This window comes from Elephantulus edwardii, unplaced genomic scaffold, assembly GCF_000299155.1.
Source record: "Elephantulus edwardii isolate Elephantulus edwardi_28Jun2011 unplaced genomic scaffold, EleEdw1.0 scaffold00176, whole genome shotgun sequence".
Taxonomy (NCBI): domain Eukaryota; kingdom Metazoa; phylum Chordata; class Mammalia; order Macroscelidea; family Macroscelididae; genus Elephantulus; species Elephantulus edwardii.
In genome coordinates, this window is record NW_006399926.1 from 620,471 (window position 1) to 641,470 (window position 21,000).

The 21,000-nt window shown below is 42.6% G+C and overlaps 1 protein-coding gene and 1 pseudogene across 1 annotated transcript in view; both read left to right on the plus strand.

Annotated features, from left to right (window-relative positions):
* Positions 1–21,000, plus strand: part of ARHGEF11 (Rho guanine nucleotide exchange factor (GEF) 11) — a gene marked incomplete at its 5' end in the record, with an annotated part of 84,711 nt that overhangs the window by 47,361 nt on the left and 16,350 nt on the right. The window contains 11 exons of the mRNA XM_006895900.1: positions 5,829–5,903; positions 6,136–6,237; positions 8,153–8,251; positions 9,246–9,288; positions 10,446–10,542; positions 10,719–10,841; positions 13,396–13,419; positions 14,803–14,947; positions 15,270–15,365; positions 16,117–16,147; positions 20,780–20,906. Of these exons, the coding sequence (XP_006895962.1) occupies positions 5,829–5,903; positions 6,136–6,237; positions 8,153–8,251; positions 9,246–9,288; positions 10,446–10,542; positions 10,719–10,841; positions 13,396–13,419; positions 14,803–14,947; positions 15,270–15,365; positions 16,117–16,147; positions 20,780–20,906 (962 nt within the window). The remainder of the gene's footprint in view (positions 1–5,828; positions 5,904–6,135; positions 6,238–8,152; positions 8,252–9,245; positions 9,289–10,445; positions 10,543–10,718; positions 10,842–13,395; positions 13,420–14,802; positions 14,948–15,269; positions 15,366–16,116; positions 16,148–20,779; positions 20,907–21,000) is intronic.
* On the plus strand, positions 17,925–18,625 carry LOC102847651 (annotated as a pseudogene).

The following is a 21,000-nucleotide window of genomic DNA, read 5'->3' on the forward strand; positions in this document are numbered from 1 at the left end:
AGGAGAGGAAGGCCCTCTATGAGGTGGATTGATTCAGTGACTGGGATAATTGGGATGGGAGTGTCAGAGACCGTGCGATTGGCACAGGACAGAGCGGAGTTTAGGGCTGTTGTACATAGGGTCGCTATGAGTCGCAAGCGTCTCGACGGCACATAACAACAACATGTGATTTTGTGGTATTATTTCTTTTTTATTATTTTGTTTTGTTCTAGCTGAGTGAAGCTACAGAAAGTATAAGTGTGTTTTCTTTATTACTTGCTAGTTTGGTAATTTCTTGATGTTTCACGTCCTGTCTTCTGGTAAATATTATAGGGAATGATAATATGTGTGCAGATCTCTGTTAACTATGTAACACAGTTAAGGACAGATGAAGCCAGCGTTTGTTACCATCTTTCATTGATCAGGTGGAGCTGGAACCTGGTTTTTGTCTCACCTAATGGAACAGGTTCAGCTTAGAGCGGGTTAAACCAGACTTCTCCTTGGAGGCAAGGTTTCTGAAGCTTCGTCTGACATACTTTGGACATGTTGCAAGGAGGGACCAGTCCTTGGAGAGGGATATCATGCTTAGAGGGTGGAGGAACAGCGCAGGAGAGGAAGACCCTCTATGAGGTGGATTGATTCAGTGACTGGGGTAATAGGGGTAGGTGTGTCGAAGACAGTGAGTTTGGCACAGGATAGAGCAGGGTTTAGGTCTTTGTACATAGGGTCACTATGAGTTGCAGGAGACTCGATGGCACATAACCACAACAACAGCAATGGTTGGTGAAGCTGCAGAAAGTGTATGTGTGGCTGGATACTGTTGTTCTCTGTTGTCAGATGGGCCAGAGAAAAAGAGAAACAAAAAACAGGAAACACAAAAGACCTGAATAGATGGTAAAAGAAAATAGAAAAACTAAAACTGAGAGTGGTACAGAATTAAGAAGACTCAGAATTAAAAGAAAAAGAAGAAAAAAGCTTAAAAGGAGAGAACAGAATGGCAGGGAAAAGGAAAAAAGTATTCCCATTCCTCACTTCCAGCCCCTAGTCTTGTCCTGGGTTCCCTCAGCAAGCAGACAGCTGTTCAGAATGACCACTCTGTGGTGCCTAATGATTGTGAGCATCTTGTCATGTGCTCGTCTTCTTAGTGAGGTGTCTCTTCATGTCCTTTACTCACTTTTTTAATGAGATTGTTTTCTTTTTGTTATTAGATATTAAAAATTTTTTATCACTTTTACTGATAAGACCTTTTTCAGATAGTACAGGATAGGTCAATACCAACATTTTTCCCCAATCTGTATATTCTCCTTTTACTCTTTTCATGAGTTGTTTGGTTGATATGTGCCTGGAGTCTGAACTGGCCCATAACTGACCCTCCAGAGGGTTTTCCAAGGCAATAAATTGCACCAGGGGCGATTGCCCATCTTTCTCCCATGGAACGCCTTGTGGATTTGAGCCACATCCCTTTGGGTTGGCAGCACAGATCTTTATCCCTAGGTCACCAGAGCTCCCTCTTGTGGTGCATATAAATATTAATTTTTAGTTAGCCTAAGTTATCTGATCTGCTGTTTTTATATTTTTAGTGATAATTGTCTATTTATGGGGAAAAAAAATTAGGGCCCCTGTGTTTGTCCTTATGAATTTTAGTTTGAGGTTTTACATTTAGATCCATTAAGGTGATACGAGAAGTATGTATCCAGTGTCATTTTTCTGTAAATAGATAGCCAGTTTTGCCAGCATCATTTATTAAAAAAGACTTTCTCTTCCACATTTAATAGGCTTTGAACTTTTGTCAGAGATTTGCTGTTCATAGGTAAATACATTTATGTCTGGGTTCTTGGTTCTATTCCGTTGGCCTCTGTATGTGTCACTGTACCAGAGTCAGGGTGTTTTGACTGTCATGGCTGCTTAGTAGGTTCTAAGATCGAGTTAGAGGCTGCCTACTTTCTTTGTTCTTTCTCTGTTTTAACTATCTGGGACCTCTTTCCATATAAAGCTGGTGATGGTGATTAGTTTTTCCATTTTGTCAAGGAATGTTGCTGGAATTTCGATCTCTACATTGCTTTAAGTAATACTGATATTTTGACTACAATAAGCCTCCTATTCACAAGCTTGGTGTATTTTCTATTTATGTAGATCTCTTCGGTTTTTTTGAAGTAGTGTTTTATCATCTTCTTCCTATAAAATGTTTATATCCCTAGTTAGATTTAGAGAGTTCTGATGGCACAGTCTGCAGCAAGTTGGCACTGCTAAGCCAGAAGTTGCACATCCCTCAAGGTTTGAATCCACTAGCTGCTCCTCAGAAGAAAGATGGTCAGTCTGCTCTTAGAATTGGCAGCCCCAGAAACCTAGAAGAGGGCTGTTGTGAGGTGGAACTCAGAGCAATGAGTGTGAGTAGTTAGATTCGTTCCTAAGTATTTTCTCTTTTGAGAAAATGTTATAAATGGTTTTGTTTCCTTTGTGCACCTGGCACAAACAATGATATTTTCATTTACTTTATGTGCCTCTGAGAGTAGAGCAGTGAACAAAGAAGATTGAGGACTTGATACCTTTGAATTGTAGTGTGGGCAAAGATTATTGAACATACCATAGACTGCTAAAAGAACAAACAAATCTATTTGGAAAAAGTACAACCAACATGCTCGTTCGAGGTAAGAAAGATGAAAATCTGTCTCATATAATTAGGCTTGTTGTCAGAAGGTGATAGGCTTTGGATGAAGACATACTGGGAAAAGTGGAAAACTTTTAACAAAATGGATTGACACAGTGACTCTAACAATGGGTTTGAGCATGGCAGAAGTCATGAGGATGGCTGATGTTATTTAAGTGCTATTGAGTACTACTCATCTGAACCCTGGCCTGTTCCTGCACCAGCCTCATCATCCCCAACACATTTGAACCCATTGCCACAGGTACTATATAAGTACTATACATACATACACATACACATACACATACACATACACATACACATACACATACACATACACATACACATACACATACAAAATTGAGCCCTTGCAGTATTGAAAGACACCAAGGTCAAATCTTGAATAATCCAGTAAGCCTTAAAAGAAGATGGAGGGAATACAGAGTCACTATACGAAAACAAATTGACACTGGAATATTTCAGGAAATAGCATAAAATAAAGAATCAATGGTGATGAGGGAAGAAGTTCCAGCTTGCACTGAAGACATTGGAAAAAGATCCCAGGAATCAGTGGGATACCAGTTGACATACTTCAGCATGAATTTGGCATGTTGTTCTTCTTCTTCTTGTTGTTGGATGTGCTCTTTAATCACCTATGACTCATAGTGACCCTGTGTAAAATAGCTCTGAATACCTATTCTGAGCCAATCTCACTGTCTCCAACACACCTACCCCCAATACCCCAGTTACTATGTCAGTTTATCTCATCCAGATCTTCCTTTCTTGTACTGTCCCTCCACCTTTCCAAGCATGATGTCCTTCTCCAAGGATTGGTCCCTCCTGATCACCACCCACACTATGTGAGACAGCTTCAAAATCCTTGCCTCCAAGGAACAGCTTGTTTTTACCCTCTCCAGGACAAACCTGCTTGTTCTATTGGCAGTCCATGGTATTTTCATACTCTTATCTGGCACCATAGCTCAAAGGCTTCAATTCTTTTCCTGTCATCCTTAATCATTGTCCAGCTCTCTGTTGCATAGAAAGAAATTGCAAAGACCATGGCCTGGATCAGGCACACTTTAGTCTCTAAACTGACATTATTGTTCTTCAGTACTCTGGAGAGGTCTCTGTCAGCAGATTTTCCCTATACAATTTGTTTTCTGATATCCTGGGTGCATGTACCAAGAGTGTTGATTGTGGATCTGAGCAAACTACAATTGTTAACAATCTCAATCTCTTTTCCATCTGTCATGGTGCCCGGTGGTAAGAATCTTTATTTTCTTGATGTTGAGCTTCCATCCATATTGAAGACTGCAGTCCTTGACCTTCTGTAACAAATGCTTACTTTCTCCTTAGTTTTGGCAAGCAGGGTTGTGTCATTTGTATATCGCAGGTTGTTGATGCGTCTTCATCCAATCCTAATACCATATTTCTCCTCATAAAGTCCAGCCTCCTGAATGATCTGTTCCACATAAAGATTGAAAAGGTGTAGAGATAGGCTGCATCCCTGATCCACACTTTTCCTTATTTTGAACCATGCATTGTTTCTTTGTTCTGTTCTGACCACTGCTTCCTTATCCAAGTATAGGTTTCGCATGAGCACAATCAGGTGTTCTGAGATTCCCATGCTTCTCAAGGTTAGCCACAGTTTGTTGGGATCCACCCAGTCAAATGCCTTTGCATGGTCAATGAAACATAGATAGATATTCCTCTGGTCCTCTCTGCTTTCAGCTAAGGGCCATCTAACATTGGCTATAATGTCCCTAAAACTATGGCCTCTGCTAAACCCAGCTTGCATATCCGGTACTGTTCCAATCATTTCTGGGTAACGTTCAGCAGGATCTTGCTTGCATGTGATATTAGTGATATTGCTTAATAATTCCACACTTTGTCAGGTCATCTTTTTTTGGAATGGGAATAAATAAGGATCTCTTGCATTCAGTTGGCCAGTTAGTTGTCCTCCAGATTTTTTGACACAACCTGGTGAGTGCATTCAGGGCTGTGTCTTGTTTGTTAAAGTATATGACCTGATGTGCTATCAATTCTTGGGGCCTTGTTTGTGCCAATTCCTTCCGAGCACCTTGAATGTCTTGCATCATTATTATTTGTTGGTCATTGGTTGTTTCATGAAATTTTTGTATGCCCGCCAGTTTTTTTGATACAGTGACTCTGAACTCCTTCCATCTTCCTTTGATACTTCCTGGATCATTCAATATTCTGCTCATCTTGTTGTTGTTGTTGTGTACCATAGAGTTGGATCTTACCCATAGCTGACCCTCCAGTGGGTTTTCAGAGGCAGTTGATCACACAGGAGGAGACTGATGATCCTTCTCCTGTGGAGCAGGTGGTGGCCTTGAAGCACATGCCTTTGGGATTACAGCACAGCTTCTTGCCTCTAGGCCACCAAGTATTGCAACTCAAGGCTTGAATTTGTTCTTCATTTCCATCAGCTAAAGAAATGCCGAGCGAGTTGATCCCTTTTGACTTTCTAACACCAGCTCTTTGCACATTTCATGACATAGAATAGGACAGAGTTCCAGTCTGTTATTTATAGGACCACTGTGAGTCATAGTGATCAGCTTGACAGCACTGAACAGCAACAGCAATTTTGTGTAGTGTCCAACTGATTTTTCTGTATTAATCTTGTACTCGATCACTTTATTGAATCTTTTCTTTCTCCTGTCTTGTGTATTCTCTGGGATTTTCTATGTATACCATCATATCATCTGCAGAAAGGGGTGGGTTTTGTTCCTTATCTATTTAGACTCCCTTTTCCCTCACTTTCTTGCCTTATAGTATAAGAATGATGTCTGGTACCTGTTCTCAGAAGAAATTCTTGTATCTTTTCTTTGAGAAGAATGTTAGCTGTTGGTTTTGTTGGAGTAATAGATACGTAGGTATTGCCTGACACTCCCTCCCCAGATCTTTCACAAACAGGAAGAGACCATTTTCTCCCACTTCCCATCTTCACATATCATGTGACCAGGCTGCTCTGCCCCACCCAGAAGCAGTTGACTTTCTACAGAGTAGAAATCATTTCATCTGTTCTCTGAGATTTGGGGGTGGTGTTGAAATGCCATCTTTTACCAGACCTGTTGTGTGACTTTCCCTGTGAGTACTGTGCTGTTATTACTAAACAGACCTCACTGAAGGGGTTGAGCTATCCGTCCTCTAATGTCTACAACTTGATTCTCTTTCCCAGGGTACAGATCAAAGCCCAAAGCCTTTAATTATTGGCCCAGAGGAAGATTATGATCCCGGTTACTTCAACAACGAGGTAACGGTTTCCTGGCTTTCTCTTTTCATCATTTTCTTCAGTCACACAAACTGCTCTAAGTCAAGCTGTTCTCCACGGGAGCAGTTTGGCTGATGTCAGTTGGGATGAGAGCATAGGGGCAGGAGACACAGCGTTTAAACCCTGGAGGTGGATGATAGCTAAGCTGGAACAGGCTGTGTTTCTGTGTGCTGCCTCTATGCCTCACAGCTGTATGCATCCTTCTACCTTCCAGAGTGACATCATATTCCAGGATCTTGAGAAACTTAAGTCACATCCAGCTCACCTGGGGGTTTTTCTGCGTTACATCTTCTCTCAGGCAGACCCTAGTCCACTGGTAAGTAAATCATAACAGTATTGATTGATGCCTCCTTGTGCTTGGTTAAAGAGACTCTCAGTCCTCGGATCCTGCTCTATGTTCTAAGTCAGACCCTGGGTGGGCTTCTCAGTTTTCACCGCTTGAGACATAGCTGACTACATCATTAGCATAGGAAAGAGAGGAAGAGCTATACCAGAAAAACTGTCATTCGTGACAAGTTTTGCAAGTCATCTTTTGGAAAACGGTCTTCTAGAATTTCTCTTTTTTTTTTTTAAATGAAGGTGAGTAGACATATAGATTGAAGCTCAACATCAAGAAAGCAAAGATTCTCACCACTGGGCTGATTGGCAGCACTGTGATATGGTGAAGAGATTGAGATTGTCCACAGCAGCACTCTTGGTATCAGCAGCCAGGAAAGTAAAAAACGAACTGCACTGGGAAAGTCAGCTGTGAGGGACCTCTCTAGAGTATTGAAGAGCAGTGACGTCAGTGTGGAGACTAAGATGCACCTGATTCAGGCCATAGTCTTCACAGTTGCTTGCTATGCCTCAGAGAGCTGGACAAGGGATGATAGAAAGAGAATTGATGCCTTTGAGCTGTGGTGCTGGAGAAGGGTATTAAATATACATACCATGGACTGCCAGGAGAACAAACAGGTTCATCCTAGAGAGGGTTAAACCAGGATGCTCCTTGGAGGCAAAGATTCTGAGGCTTCATCTGATATACTTTGGGCATGTTGCAAGGAAGGGTCAGTCCTTAGAGAGGGACATCATGTTTGGAAGGGTGGAGGGAGGGAGAAAGAGAAGGAGACCATCAGTGAGATGGATTGATATAGTGACTGGGATAATGAGGGCAGGTATGTCAGTGACAGTAAAGTTGGCCCAGGATAGAGCAAATTTCAAGGCTGTTGTAAATAGGGTTGCTATGAGTCACAAGCGACTTGACAGCACAAAACAAACAGCAACAAATAAAGGTGAGTTGGCACTGATTTTAGGGAGTTCTCATTGAAAACACAATGTTAGTACAAAAAAATCTGGCAGAGGGCCTAGGTGGCAGAGGCTTAGAGTTGGAGGTGAAGCCAAGAAGGAATGTGAGGAATAGAGCTGGAATACCCTAGGGAAGCCCCTCTCATTTTATTCATCAGCATACAAAGCATGAAGGATGGAAGGAAGAAGGTTGATACCATATTTTCAGGATAAATTTCTTTCCCATACTGCTGTTCTTTCTATCACAAGCTAGAATGAATGCCCATTTGTTTAACAGATATTATTGAATACCTGTGTGTCAGTACCACATAAGTGCACATGTCTCAGAAGCAATGCAATTAGGTCATACCACAAAGAGAAAACATGAAAATTCTTAGGAAATGATATATAAGTAAGTGTTAAATACAAGTAAGTTATCAAGTGTGGAGAGAATCCAGAGTTGAGGAATGATGTGTTAGAAGTAGTAGAGAACATTAAATACATCATGTTTCTAAAACACTATAACCCAGGGTTTCTTAGCGTTGGCATCGTTAACATTTCGGGCTAGAGAATTTTTGTCAAGAGCTGTCCTGTGCCTTGAGGAAGCTCTGGTGGCCTAGTCGATAGGAAGTTGCACAGTCACCCAGAGGCAGAACTCTGAATCATCAGTTGCTCTGCAGGAGAAATATGGGTGGTCTACTCCTACGTGATTTACAGTCTCTGAAAACCTGCTGAGGGGTCATTTATGAGTCACTTCTGATTTGACAATGTACAACAGCAGTAATCCTATGCCATTGCAGGACCCTTAGCCACATACCTTGACTATATAAATACCATTAGTAACCTCTTCCCCCAGTTGTGACAGCTAAAAATATGTCCATATATTTCCAAATGTCCCTTGAGCTGGCAAAATTACCCTTAGTTGAGAACTAACTCTAACCCATTTCATTTCTTCTCTTCCTTCCCAGCTCTTTTACTTGTGTGCAGAAGTTTATCAGCAGACAAACCCCAAAGATTCCCGAAGCTTGGGGAAAGACATCTGGAATATCTTCCTAGAGAAAAATGCGGTAATAGAGCGGTTTATACTTTTATTATACTCTTGAGAGTACTAAGAGGCAGAAGAAAAACTCAGCAGAATATTCAAGCTGAGTGTAGACAGGACCTTAATGAAAAGCTTGGATTAGGAGATTAGAACCTCTGGATCTTGTTTCTAGCTCTGCTCTCAAAAGATTGATCACTTCTCTGTGCCTCTTTTGTGCCACATTTAACAAAGATAGAATATACATTGCTTCTCCCCGAAGTGTTTTAGAGAGATTATACCAAACAAAATTGCTCTCTCCTGGTTTCCCCAAATCTTCCTACCTGCCCATCTCTGTGATAAAGAAGCTAAGGGGCTAGAGTCCCTGGGTAGATGAGCACTCCATATGTCTAGACATTTCCTACGAGATGTATTAGGGCTTCCTGGTGTAGACATAGACAGCACCTTTGCCTGCAGAAGATGGTTCCTGTGATACTTTCTAATCTGATGAAGTAACCTAATTCCTAATAGCAAAAAAGTGCTAGGACTAATGAGGTTGAGAAAGAACTTTTTTTCTTGGAATTTTGATATTTGCTCTTTAAATGGGTCATGAGTTACTCCCTTTTGGTTATGATGTTTGACGTTCTCAAAGCAAAAGCTGGAACATTCTGCTAACTGGAAGACTCGGTGACATAGACCAGGACTTCCTTGGCTCTGGTGGGGAGGGGAAGTCCCATCAAATAGCCTGACTTATCCCTAATCCACACTAGCCTCATTGCATGCCTCTCAGTGTTCTGGAACTAAAAGTGAAGAACTGCATTTACACCCTCGGACTTTATTCTTTACTGTCCTATAGCCTCACAATCCATGTTACAGAAACTTTACCCTAGAATTGAGGTGCAAAGTTGATGAGAAAGAAAAGAAGGGTAGGATAGGTGTCGGGAGAACAAAGTTAGTGTTCTTTAAAATCCCTGCCATGGTGTGTCTCTTGTCTTCTGAAGTGTGTGGACCTCACCACTTCTGCCTGCTCTTCTGTTTTGTAGCCTCTGCGAGTGAAGATTCCTGAGATGTTACAGGCTGAAATTGGTAAGTTGGCTTCTTGGTCACTTCTTGGTCTCCTCTTAGCCACCTTCTTGTCCTGAGCTCTCAGGAAGGTCTAGGGGACAGTGAGGACGTAGTTCCTGTCCTTGGACAACTATACTGTGTTATGAGGGAAGGACCATGATTCCTCAGAATACTTTGCAGCAGCTTGTAGACAAGCTAGATGGATCTGACCCTGCCTACAAGCCAGTTGTAGGAAGACTCTGGATGTGCAGATAGTGAACTAATCTCATTCCTCTGATCTCATTGCTGCCATCCTTGAACTGGAGGTTTCTAAGCCTGGTTAATCATCAGAATTCTTAAGAGAACTCTTTTTAAACAACAAAAAAAAACCCCAGAAACCATGTCCTTTCTCCATCTCACGTGCAGAGTCTGAATCTCCAGAGGTTTTTTAGTACGTTCCTCTTGTAATACCTGGTCCAGAATGAGGGTCCAGTGGATGTCAGTTACCCCAGGTAACGGCTTAGCTCCATTCTCATTCATAAGTATGGATTGAATTGCTAAGGCAAGGGTCAGAGGTCAGATAGAGACTGTTAGCCCGAGAAGTTAATCCCAAGAGGCTTTCTAGAGGATAGAAGTTGGAGCCAGCATTTGGAAAGAGGTGGTTTACAGGCACAGATGGCAGGGAGGCAGGCATAGGAGATAGGGTGAACAGAGCCTACGCAAAAGCAGAGTGAGAGTGGACCACTCCCAGGGACTTGGCATGGGCCCAGTGGAGCTGGGATGCAGGGACAGAAAAGAAAGCATCTTTTCCTTTTCTGCTGGGGGGTTTGGATTTTCAGGATTGTGAAGTACTGGCCTTGAGTCATTAAAAGGGTAATGAGCCTCTTCAAAGCCTGGACTTAGAAGTCAGAGGACATCATTTAGACACATCTGATGAGAAAAGCTTTAACCTTTCTGTCCTAATGGCGCATAGAACATCCAGAAAATCACATCCTTGCTTTGGAACTTGAGCATCAGGATTTAGGTCCTGCAGTCAGGAATGAGCTGGTCAGATCAGACCTCCGCTTCTCTCAGATTGACAAGAGGCAGAAAGCCAGCCTCTCCTCCCGAGTGAAAGTGAACTGCATACTTTGAGGTGGCCAGCAGAAGCAGCCTCCTCCTCCCCAACATTGGCTGCTTCCTCTTGCCACCCATGACAGACTTACGCCTGCGGAATAGTGAGGACGTTCGCAGCATCCTCTGCGAAGCACAGGAGGCAACAATGCCAGAGATCCAGGAGCAGATCCACGACTACAGGTTTGTCCGGTTCTCTGCCTCCCATTCTCTTTTCCCTTTAACTGCGTCTCTTCTCCCAGTTCCTCAGCCCCTGTGATTTGTGTGTTTCTCCCATCACTGTATGTTTGTCTTTCTTTCTGGGTATCTGTTTCTAGAATGTGTGTACATTTGTTTCTTTCTCTGTGTCTCTGGGTTAGGACAAAACGTACGCTGGGGCTGGGCAGCCTGTATGGTGAAAACGACCTGCTGGACCTAGATGGGGACCCTCTGCGAGAGCGCCACATAGCCGAGAAGCAGCTGGCTGCCCTTGGAGATATTTTGTGAGTCTCCAATCCCCTCCCACCCCATGATCATGCTGTAGAGTATGACATGCATTGTGGCTGTCTTCTACTCTCTGTCTCTTCCACATCTTCCTTATTCTCTTGCCTATGAAAGATATAGAGTCTTGGCTTTCTGCAGCTCTCTCAGGCTGAGGGCCTCAGGTATTTCAAGGAAATTGAAGAGCCTAGAGCTCCTTTTGGTAATCTGGTGGTTCAGCAAACCCCAGGTTCCAGAACTGGCGCAGTGCTTCCTCTTCCTCCTTCTGGCCTTCTCCCTTCCTTCCCCTAAGGCCACATCTGACACGACCATGAGACAAGCTGTGTCCCTCCTGATGGCCAGAGTTCTTAGGAGGCAGATAGAACTGGCTAAAGGGAATTTGAACCATTTTTTACTAATCACACAGAAAAACTAAACTGACTGAATTAAGGAGCTGTGGCACAGCTGCTTTTATAACAGTTTTCCAATCCAATTTTCTAAAAAACTTCAGACACCTGTGATGCAGGTCCTAACATCAGAAACCTTGTTGGAGACATTTCCAAGTTTGAAGGTAGGGACCATGGGGGTTTTATACTGCAGGACTGCTTTTCTACAAAGTAGCTATGTGATTTTTATGAAGTCATTTCATTTATGTGAGCTTCATCTATAAAATGACTAAGATTATTTTACATGATTGCTGAAGTCTCTGATACCTCTCAGCAAACACTTAGGACATTCTCAACTGTATACCAGACACTGTTCCAAACGCTTAAGATACACCAGTGAACAAAATAGTTATTTCCTGTGGAATTTTTATTATATTCGGAAGAAAGAGCAATGTGTATACAATAAGTAGTAAATTATAAAGTATGCTAGAAAATAATAATTATTAGGGAGGATAAAATAGAGCCAGATGAGGAGCATCAGAAGCACCAGTGCCAGTGGGTTGTGATTTTAATGAGGGTGAGTCTCAATAGAGACAAGGGCTGAGAAAATGGCACACGAATAATTGAAGAAAGTGAGAGCATCCTCCTTGAAGAACTCCAGGAGAACATTCCAGGCAGAGGGCAAAGTAGGAATGTGCTTGACATATTTGAGGAACAGAAAGGAGATCAGTCTGGCCAGAATAAGTTGAAAATGTAGTTGGTAAGGCAGAGAAATAGTGGAAGGGTCAGTGGTATAGAGCGTTGGGGACTCCTGTAAGGTTTTTACTCTGTGATTGGGGATCCATTGCAACTGTGTGAGCCTAGATTGGGGCCAGAGAGTAGTTGGAAAGTGCAGGGCAGTTTGGAGCAGGGAGATTAGCTAGGAAACTGTCCAGGCAAAAGGTGGTAGAAGCTTGGGCAAGAGGAGTTGGGGGCCCGGGGAAGGGTCATATTCCAGTTATGTCTCGACAGTAGAGCCAATGGAGTGTTCCTGAAAATTGGAATGTGGGGTGTGAAGGGGAAAAAGGAGAAGTGAAGGATATGTTAGCTGTTAACCTGCTACAAAAGGATAAAGATACCATCAACTGAATTAAGGATGTAGAACCGTCCTGTGGTGGAAAATGGGCTTGGGATGTGTTCAGTTAAAAACTTTTCTTAAACACTCAGCTAGATATTTGAATAGAAAACGGTGTCTGTGAATCTGGCATTAGCTAAGAGATCTGGGCTGTAGATGTACCCACTTGAGGTAACCCAGGGAAGGAACATCCGTTGAGAACTTAGCCTTCATACTTTATCCTGGAACTACAGCCAAGCTCGAAATCTTTCTGGGCCTTAGTTTCTCAGAAGCTAAATTCTTAGTTGTCAGATAGCAGTGATCTGACAGGGATGGAGACAAGAACTGAGGTGAGCCTACATTGAGATTGTAGGTACTACAGAACCAATTGGGAATGATATTAATAGCATAGATACTCCTACTTACAGTGATTCCTCCTTAAAGCAGTGAAGCTTTGGTATCATGAATTGGGGGTGATGATCATAATACCTACCTTGTGGGTTAATGTGAAAATCAGAGGCGTTAAGGCATGTGAAGATCTTAGAATAGTGCATGGCCTACAGCAAGCACTCAAATGTTAGCTGTCACCGTTTTCGGGGTAAACTTCTCTTGCCTACAGCAGGCACTCAAATGTTAGCTGTCACCGTTTTCGGGGTAAACTTCTCTTTTAAATAGATCTCTTTGAATGAGGCCTTAGGTATTATCTCTGCTCTCTCACCTTATTTCCTCTTGCTTCAGTCCCTCTCAGTTCTAGGTGGATACAAAGAGAAGCCTGTTCCTCTGTAGTAACTCAGAGGCTGAAACAGACACCAGCCAAGAGGCCACATTGACCACACTCCCCTTCCTTTTCATTAGAAGGACATGGACAGATTTCTGTGCTAATTAAGTTCCTCATGGTCATGAGAACTCTCACCTTCCAAGCTCCAAGCTGGCTCCAGAGCTGTGGCCAAAAGTCAAAATGTGACATTTTCTCATACTCTTCTTCTCCCCCGTCAACCCTCCCTTCTTCCAAGAAAGTCCTTACACTCCCCCAGTCTCTGCACTGGCAGATGAGCCTGTCTTTGAAGTTTGAGTCATCTTTTCTTTTTGTTGTTTCAGGTCCAAGTACGAGGAAGATAGGAGGTAAGTGAGCCCATGGTCCATCTGCCCCTTTCAAGGTGGGAGGGAGTGAGATTGAGCCATTGTGCAGTCCAGCTCTGATACTCACAGGGGAGTCCTTAGCATTGTAGGACCATGTAGGTCTCTGTTCTGTCCAAGTTTACTTCCCAGCTCAGCAGCAGGGTAGATCCAGTCCCTGATGCTGAGATGCCAGCACTCTCCTCAAGGTGTAGAAGTCTGCCTGGTGAAGCTCTGCAGTGTGAAGACATCAAACTGTAGCTCCAGCATTATACCTGGCTTCCTCTTTTACACCCACATTAGCCTTCTATCTTCTTGCCTAATCCTCCCCCTCAGCCACTTAAAGAAGGAACAGTAATAGTGGAATCAGCCTTGTGTTAGCGCCATCTGCAGAGAGGAACTAGGTGCAACATTTTCTGTCTCTTGACAAGTACTGTGATTTTCTAATTATTTGTCTACTTATAAGCTGATTTTAAAATGAGTGTATATTCTCTGAGAATGTACTCTTAATAAGGAAGATGAAAGGGAGTTAGAAGTCTGAGAGGAGAATAAAGCCAGAGCTGAAGCATTTGCTGTATTGAATACACAGAGTGGATAGTCAGCCTGTCCACAGAATTGAAGACCAAATGCATTTTTTTATTATTATTAATAGTTTTAATGAAAATTTACAGAGATTTTGGATTTCTATTCATTCATTGTTGCGCTTTTCTCCCTGCCCACCCCTCCCCCCCAAGTCCGCTCTTCTCTTTGAAAAGTAAAATTCTCTCATTGTTATACATCCCTCCCCACAAGTCCACTCCACTGTGCAGCCTTCACTCTGGGCTCCTGTCATGACAATAATACCTAATCATATATCCCTTTTCAGTACAGGGTTCTGCACAGTTTCATCTGTGGCAGTTGGAAGATGTTTGACAGCTCCTATCCATTTTATTTTCTCTTTGTGTTGGAGTAGGAGGGTGATGATGATAGTATGCCTTGGCAGGGTTAGAGATGGGCATTTCTACCCTTCCCCTGGCCACCACACACACATACACAGAGAGAGAGAGAGAGATGGGCATTTCTACCCTTCCCCTGGCCACTACACACACACACGAGGATATGATCTGTAGACTTTAAACCATCTTCCAGCTCTGCCCATGACTTACCCAGCCAGAGGGGCACTCTGCTTAGGGAGGAAATGCACTTTCTTCTAGAGAGTCACACCAGCCAAGACTTTGAGCCAGCTTCTGCCTGCTGTCCCGTTTGATTCTTCTAAATGTCCTTTTGAATACTTTGGCCCTTTACCTTGATCTGCCCCACTCCTCTGCATAGTCCTCCAGGAACAAGGTCTTGGCTCCTCCACCTGCCATCAGGGACTGTTGCTCACACTTTCTGGTTCCTGTCTCACAGTGCTCCCATGGACTTTGCCCTCAATACCTACATGAGCCATGCTGGGATCCGTCTTCGAGAGGCACGACCTTCCAACCCCACTGAAAAGATCCAGTCTGCTCCTGACAAGGACAAGTGGCTACCCTTCTTCCCCAAGACCAAAAAGGTGACCACTACCATAGTATTGTTCTTCCCTGGTGCACTTCTCTGCACTGAGACAGACTAGGAATGCTATTATGGAGTTATATAGCTGCTGCCCTGCACCTTTGGGTCTGAAGTTAAGTGAGAATCCCCATATAAGAGCCGTTTGCTTTCCCTGCCTCCAAACTCAAACCAGAAGCAAAACTGGCTGGTTAGAATACAAGCATGAGTACACCTTGCAATTACTATTTGGAGCCCACAGAGGCCTGAGGGTGGCGGCCCTGATCACACCGCTGGTCTGGATATTGGGACCTCCTCCAAACTGTTCTTATCTCCTGTCTCAGCAGAGCAGCAATTCCAAGAAGGAAAAGGATGCCTTGGAGGACAAAAAGCGAAACCCCATCCTCAAATACATTGGGAAGCCCAAAAATTCTTCCCAGAGCAGTGAGTATTTGGGAATCAGCAGCCTTGAACATTGCTTTGGCAAGGACCTCAGCCCCCTCACAGCTCTGCCGTGTGCCGGTATGCTGACAAACGTTCTTCCTATGTTCCTGGAAGCCACTAGCTCAAACACTGAGCCTGCAGCTTCTTGTCAGCACTATTGCTTTCTCCACTTGCCACTTCCAGTGCAGGCTCCATGAGCTCTAAGTGCATGTTTCAGAGCCGTAGGGTCCATGCTGGTCCCTAGATTTTGGTCTAGGAACTTAACAGACCTGGGGAGGGATATTTCCCCCTTGACAAGTTTATTAACAGTAAATAGGTTCTTTCACATTATCCAAGAGATGGATTTGTAATGAGCTTCTGTGAGCTGTTAAGCATCACAAGATGGGTTGGAGTAGGGGGCAAGTTTGGGACCTTGAGCTTCCTCTAGCACTACAAGTCACCAAAAAAACACTTGGTCCTAGCAGTGCTCTCTTCCCATCTCTGTGTCATTTGTCTAGAAATTGTTGCTGCCCCTTGCAATCACTATCTTAAATCCCCAGTTTATGTAGGAAACTGTGTAAGAACCATCAGCTTGGCCTGTTGCCTTTCCTGAAATTGCTGCAAGTAGGAGGGGGACAAGGTGGGGACTCAGATCAGCCCTAAAATTTTCGCCCTACCTTTTCATTTTCGAGCTTGGTAGAATTTTTATTTTTACTCTTAAAACATTAATTTGACTTTCCATGGTTTACTTTTGTTTTTGTTTTTCTTTTAACATTTCATATTCCCTTGTCCCCTGTGGAAGGTAAAAGGACCATTTTCTTTGGGTTTTTCTTTGCATTAGCACTGAGTTTCCATATCCCAAATATTTTCTTCCTATCCCTTTTCCTTCTTCCTGTTTCCTCTCTATCCTGTCCTGCTTACCTCTCCTTTCCTTTACTATTTTTTTTTCTTCAAGTTCCATTGTTGAAGCTGCTCAGATAGACCAAACCTAGGGGGCTCCCAGTGGATGAGACACCTCTCCTCCCCCCATGCTTGCTCAGGTAGACCTCATCCTGGTGGTTCTGTCAAAGGCCAGTCTTCCTGACCTGTTCATTTTCCCACAGCCTAAGGTGCTTTTTTCCTTCCTCAGTTCTTCTATCAACCCTCCAAGGTGAGGTTCCAAAACTCCAGAGTTCTATATAAATAAGGAGTATTCTTAATCTTTGCATAAAGCAGGAGCAAAAAGTTACTCAAAGTTACTATGTTTTGTGGGGTTTTTGGTTTTATTTCTTCATAAACTGGTAGGTCTTTGATAATATTTCTTTCAGATATTTTATTTACAGAATCTAACCTGTTTGGTGGTGGTGTAAGTTAAACACTGAAGGTTTTAAAGGTTGGCAGTTGAAATCCACCAGCTGTTCCACAGGAGACGATATAACTGTCTACTTCTGTAAAGATTTCCAGCACTGGAAACCCTTTGGGACAAGTCTCCTCTGTCCAATTGGGTGGCCATGATTTGGAATTGGCTGGATGCCACTGGGTTTTTACCCTGATTACGCTCTTCAGTGTAGCACCTCCGTATCATTTGACTCAATTTTTCCAGCACTGTGTAACTAATATCGGCTTAAAAAGACAGTAAATCTCTTTTAAAGCATCCTAATAACTTTTGTGGCGTCTTGGTGGTGGAGTATGTGTATTGTACTGTTGACCAAAAGGTCAGTGGTCAGTGGTTCAAATCTGCTAGGCACTACATTGTAGAAAGTTAGGTATTCTCCTAAAAAGATAAAGCCTCAAAAACCCACTATGAGTTGAAATTGGCCCAGAGGCAGTAAGGTGGCCTAATGGATAGAGAGTACTGCTGCCAGCCCACAGGTGCGCACTTTGAATCCACCAGCTGCTCTGTGGGTGAAAGACAGATAGTCTCCTATGTCATTTACTGCCTCTAAAAACCCTCTGGAGGGTCAGCTTTGAGTCAGTTTGGATTCAGTGGCACATAACAATAATAGAAATAAAATCAACAATAAACTTCATTTCCCACTAGTGAAGTCCATATGCATGCAGTTACTCTATTAGAATATCCTAAGTTCTAGCTACTCCCAGAAAGTCCTACAGGACAGTTTTACTCTTACCACGTAGAGTCACTACGTAAAGCATATGATTGCCATGAGACGTAGTTGACTGGATTATTAAATGCTAACATAAAAGTCAGAAAGTGAACGCTGGTGGCATAGTCTGTAGGGAGTTGCACTGCCAACCCAAAGGCAATGCCTCTTTGATCGTTCAAATCTACCAGCAGCTCCAAGGAATAAAGATAGGCAGTCTCCCCCTTTAGAATTTATAGCCCCTGAAAACCCACTGGAGAGTCAGCAGTGAGTCATTTCCAGTTGGATGGCAGTGAGGGAAAGAGAGAGATGAGTCAGAAATCTGCTCACGGGCATTTCACAACAATAAATAGAGAACAATGAGAGGCAGTCAGAGTTATGTTTTTGCTAAAATTTCTTTTTAAGAGTGGAAATTGCTAAGGCAGCTGCTCCTGTCACGAGGGTCAGACGACAGCTGGGTCGGCGGCTAGAAGCCTGCACCATTCGCCAGTAGTCGCGATGAGTTTACCCCTCAATTCCAAAACATTTCTGAATGGATTAACGGGAAAGCCAGTGATGGTGAAATTAAGTGGGGAGCGGAGTACAAGGGCTACCTCATATCTGTAGATAGCTATATGAACATGCAGCTTACAAATACAGAAGAATACATAGATAGAACCTTGTCTGAACATCTGGATGAAGTTTTAATAAGGCGTAACAATGTCCTTTATAGTAGAGGTGTTGAAGAAGAGGAAGAAGATGGGGAAATGAGAGAACGGCATCTTTTGTGGGAAATTTTTATATATATTTGTAGACAATAAACATTTGTTTTTTTTAAAAAAGAGTGGAAATTAAAAATATTATCTTCAAAATTATTATAAACTGACACTCAAGCTAATTGAAATAATTTAAGCAAATTTTTATAAAACTTTTTAAAAAGAAGCAGGACCTTAAAATCTAGGCTCTTTATTTTCTTTCAGTCCTGTTAACAACTTTGAATTATCATAGCAAAGACTTTTGCCATGATAGTATATGCAGAGTATACAAACCAGCTTTTGAAGTATGCCAAGCAAATCGGCACAGGCACAGAGAGAGGGTTCCTGGAGGAACCAGGTTCAAACAGAAATCCTCTCGGCCCATTCTTAACACACATGTCTCCCTTTCTTTCCCAAAGCCTGTCAGAGGCAAGCCGCAGGTATGGGAGACTTTCCATGAAGTAGTCCTTATGATTATGTTTAGTCTTTACAGGAGACTGGCAGCCTTCAATGGGCTGCTTGCTTTTTGCCAGCCTAAAAAGTGATAGCCATGCCAAACGGAACTTTTGCTACCAATTCCAGAGTCAGGAGGATAAGGATGCTGAGGAAACCCCCAGTTCTTTTGAGTTAGGTCTTTCCATTTTAATTCCTTGATTTGAGGTTCTAAAATTCCCAAACCTCAGGTATATTAGTATTTATCTTACAAATCCACCAAAGCTAGAGCCTCAACATCAAAAATTTTTGCTATTTTAGGACTGTTACTATTGTCTCTTATTAATAAAAAGTACTTGATTCCTGATACCTCTATTTTTGTTTCATTTGTCATCCTGAGAATGGAGAAAATGGAACAAAAGCTAGCAGTGAAACTTTGCTCTTTAAAATCATGTGTTCTTTTCTGCTTTTCACCCCTCTATACCCTGGGTCTTTCATTTTCACTAGATTTCAGAGTCACATCAGAATCTTGTCATAGTTAGTTGTAATTATATCCAGAAAACAATTGAATATTTTCCAAGTGGCCCAGGGAAAAGGAAGCCGTGGACTCATCGAGTAGCTTTTGGTCATAGGATGTTCCCAGGCTCCTGCATCACCTCCACAGTAGGGGAGCTCAGGCTACAGAGCTGAATTGACTTCTGCAGTTGTCTTGAGGCCCAGATGTACATTCAGGCCAGGACAGATCTGGTCTTGACCTCTAAAATCTAAGTTTATCGTTGTAGATACAATACAATGGGAAACAGAATGACAAAGCCTCTGAAGTCAAGAGTAGATCCTGGTTAGGATCAGGATCTAGACCTCTGAGTAATTTCTCTTGGCTCCCCTCCCCATTCATCTCAGGCAGCGCAGCATTTCTAGCCTAACCCTTACTCTTTTGTGAGTGGACTAAGAGGTAAACTAGATGACTTTGAGATTAACTGCCCATCTCTTTTTTTCATGCTGAGAGCAAATGGATCTTGGGTCTCAGTTCTCCTTACGAGGATCTCTTAAGTGGCAGCCTTTGTACCTTTTTACTCACTCACCTGCCCTCTTTGTTTCTTTAAATGTTCTGCTTTCTCCTGTCTTAGCTTTAAAAAGGGGCTGGAATTTGAATGCCAGTGTGACATCATTTCTCTCTTTTCCTGGGTTGTACTCACTGGAAATACAGGGCCTGAATCTTTAGGACAGATCCTGGAAGGACCAAGAAAGGGACCTTGGGGTAAAAACCTAAATATTGAGCTAAAAGTAACAATTTCTTAAATGCCTCATATAGTTTGGCAACATGGCCAGATGATATATTTATATACTTTGGGTCCTTCTGGATTTTTTTTTCATCTATATTTGGAGTTCTGTACAGAAATTATGTTAGTTATAGAACAGAGTTCAGGTCTTTTGTGCAAAGCTCACTCTCAACTTGTATTTTATTTGATAACACTTAACCACTGCTAAGTGAAACTAGTGCTGTTATATCTGGAGGAACACTCTTCCACTTTGTACATCACTCTTCGTCAATGTGCAGTATGAAGTAACCTGAGTTTGCTGTGATGCTGAACCTTGTACCATTGGAGTATCAAATACCAGAATGGTTTCCCAGTGTGGACTGGGATTGGTGAAGCTCCCAGTTGTAAAACAGGTTTGGAAGCAGGAGTGGCATCCACTTCCTAAACCACATGCCTCTGGAGATTCTATGAACTTGGAGAAATGACAATAGTTATAGAAAGGTCTTTTGTTCATAGAGTCGTTATGAGTCAGTCGTCCTTGACTCGACAGCAATCAACAGTAACAACATTTGGATTTAGGGAAAAGTCTAGTCACAGTTTTCAAGCATAAGTGTTGGCATAACAGAGAAGACAAACGCCAAAAATCTCCACAGAAAATATGCATCCAAACCCCCTCATTTTCACACAAGGAAACATAAAGGTGGCCAACTGCACTGTTATTAGAAAATAGAGGTTTAGAATCCATACCTCCTGAGTCTTTATCCATGTGGTTCTTACTGTTCTCATCATGCTTGCTCACTGTTTTAGATTTGGGATAGAGGGGTATGAGTGTCATGAAAAGGTGTCCTTGAACAGAAAGCAGAATATCCTTCATTTTCTTTTTTTTTTTTTTTTTTTTTTTTTTTTTTCATTTTCTTTTTACTTCTAGTCAAACCAGGCAATGTGAGGAACATCATTCAGCACTTTGAGAACAACCAGCAATATGATGACCCTGAACCTGGGACACAGAGGCTCTCCACGGGAAGCTTCCCTGAGGATCTACTGGAGAGTGACAGGTAGTGGCTGAACTGGCTAACTGCCCGAGGGGGTCATGGGCCAGGTGTGGAGGTAGAGTTTTAATTCCCAGTAACATTACGCCTTTATGCTAAG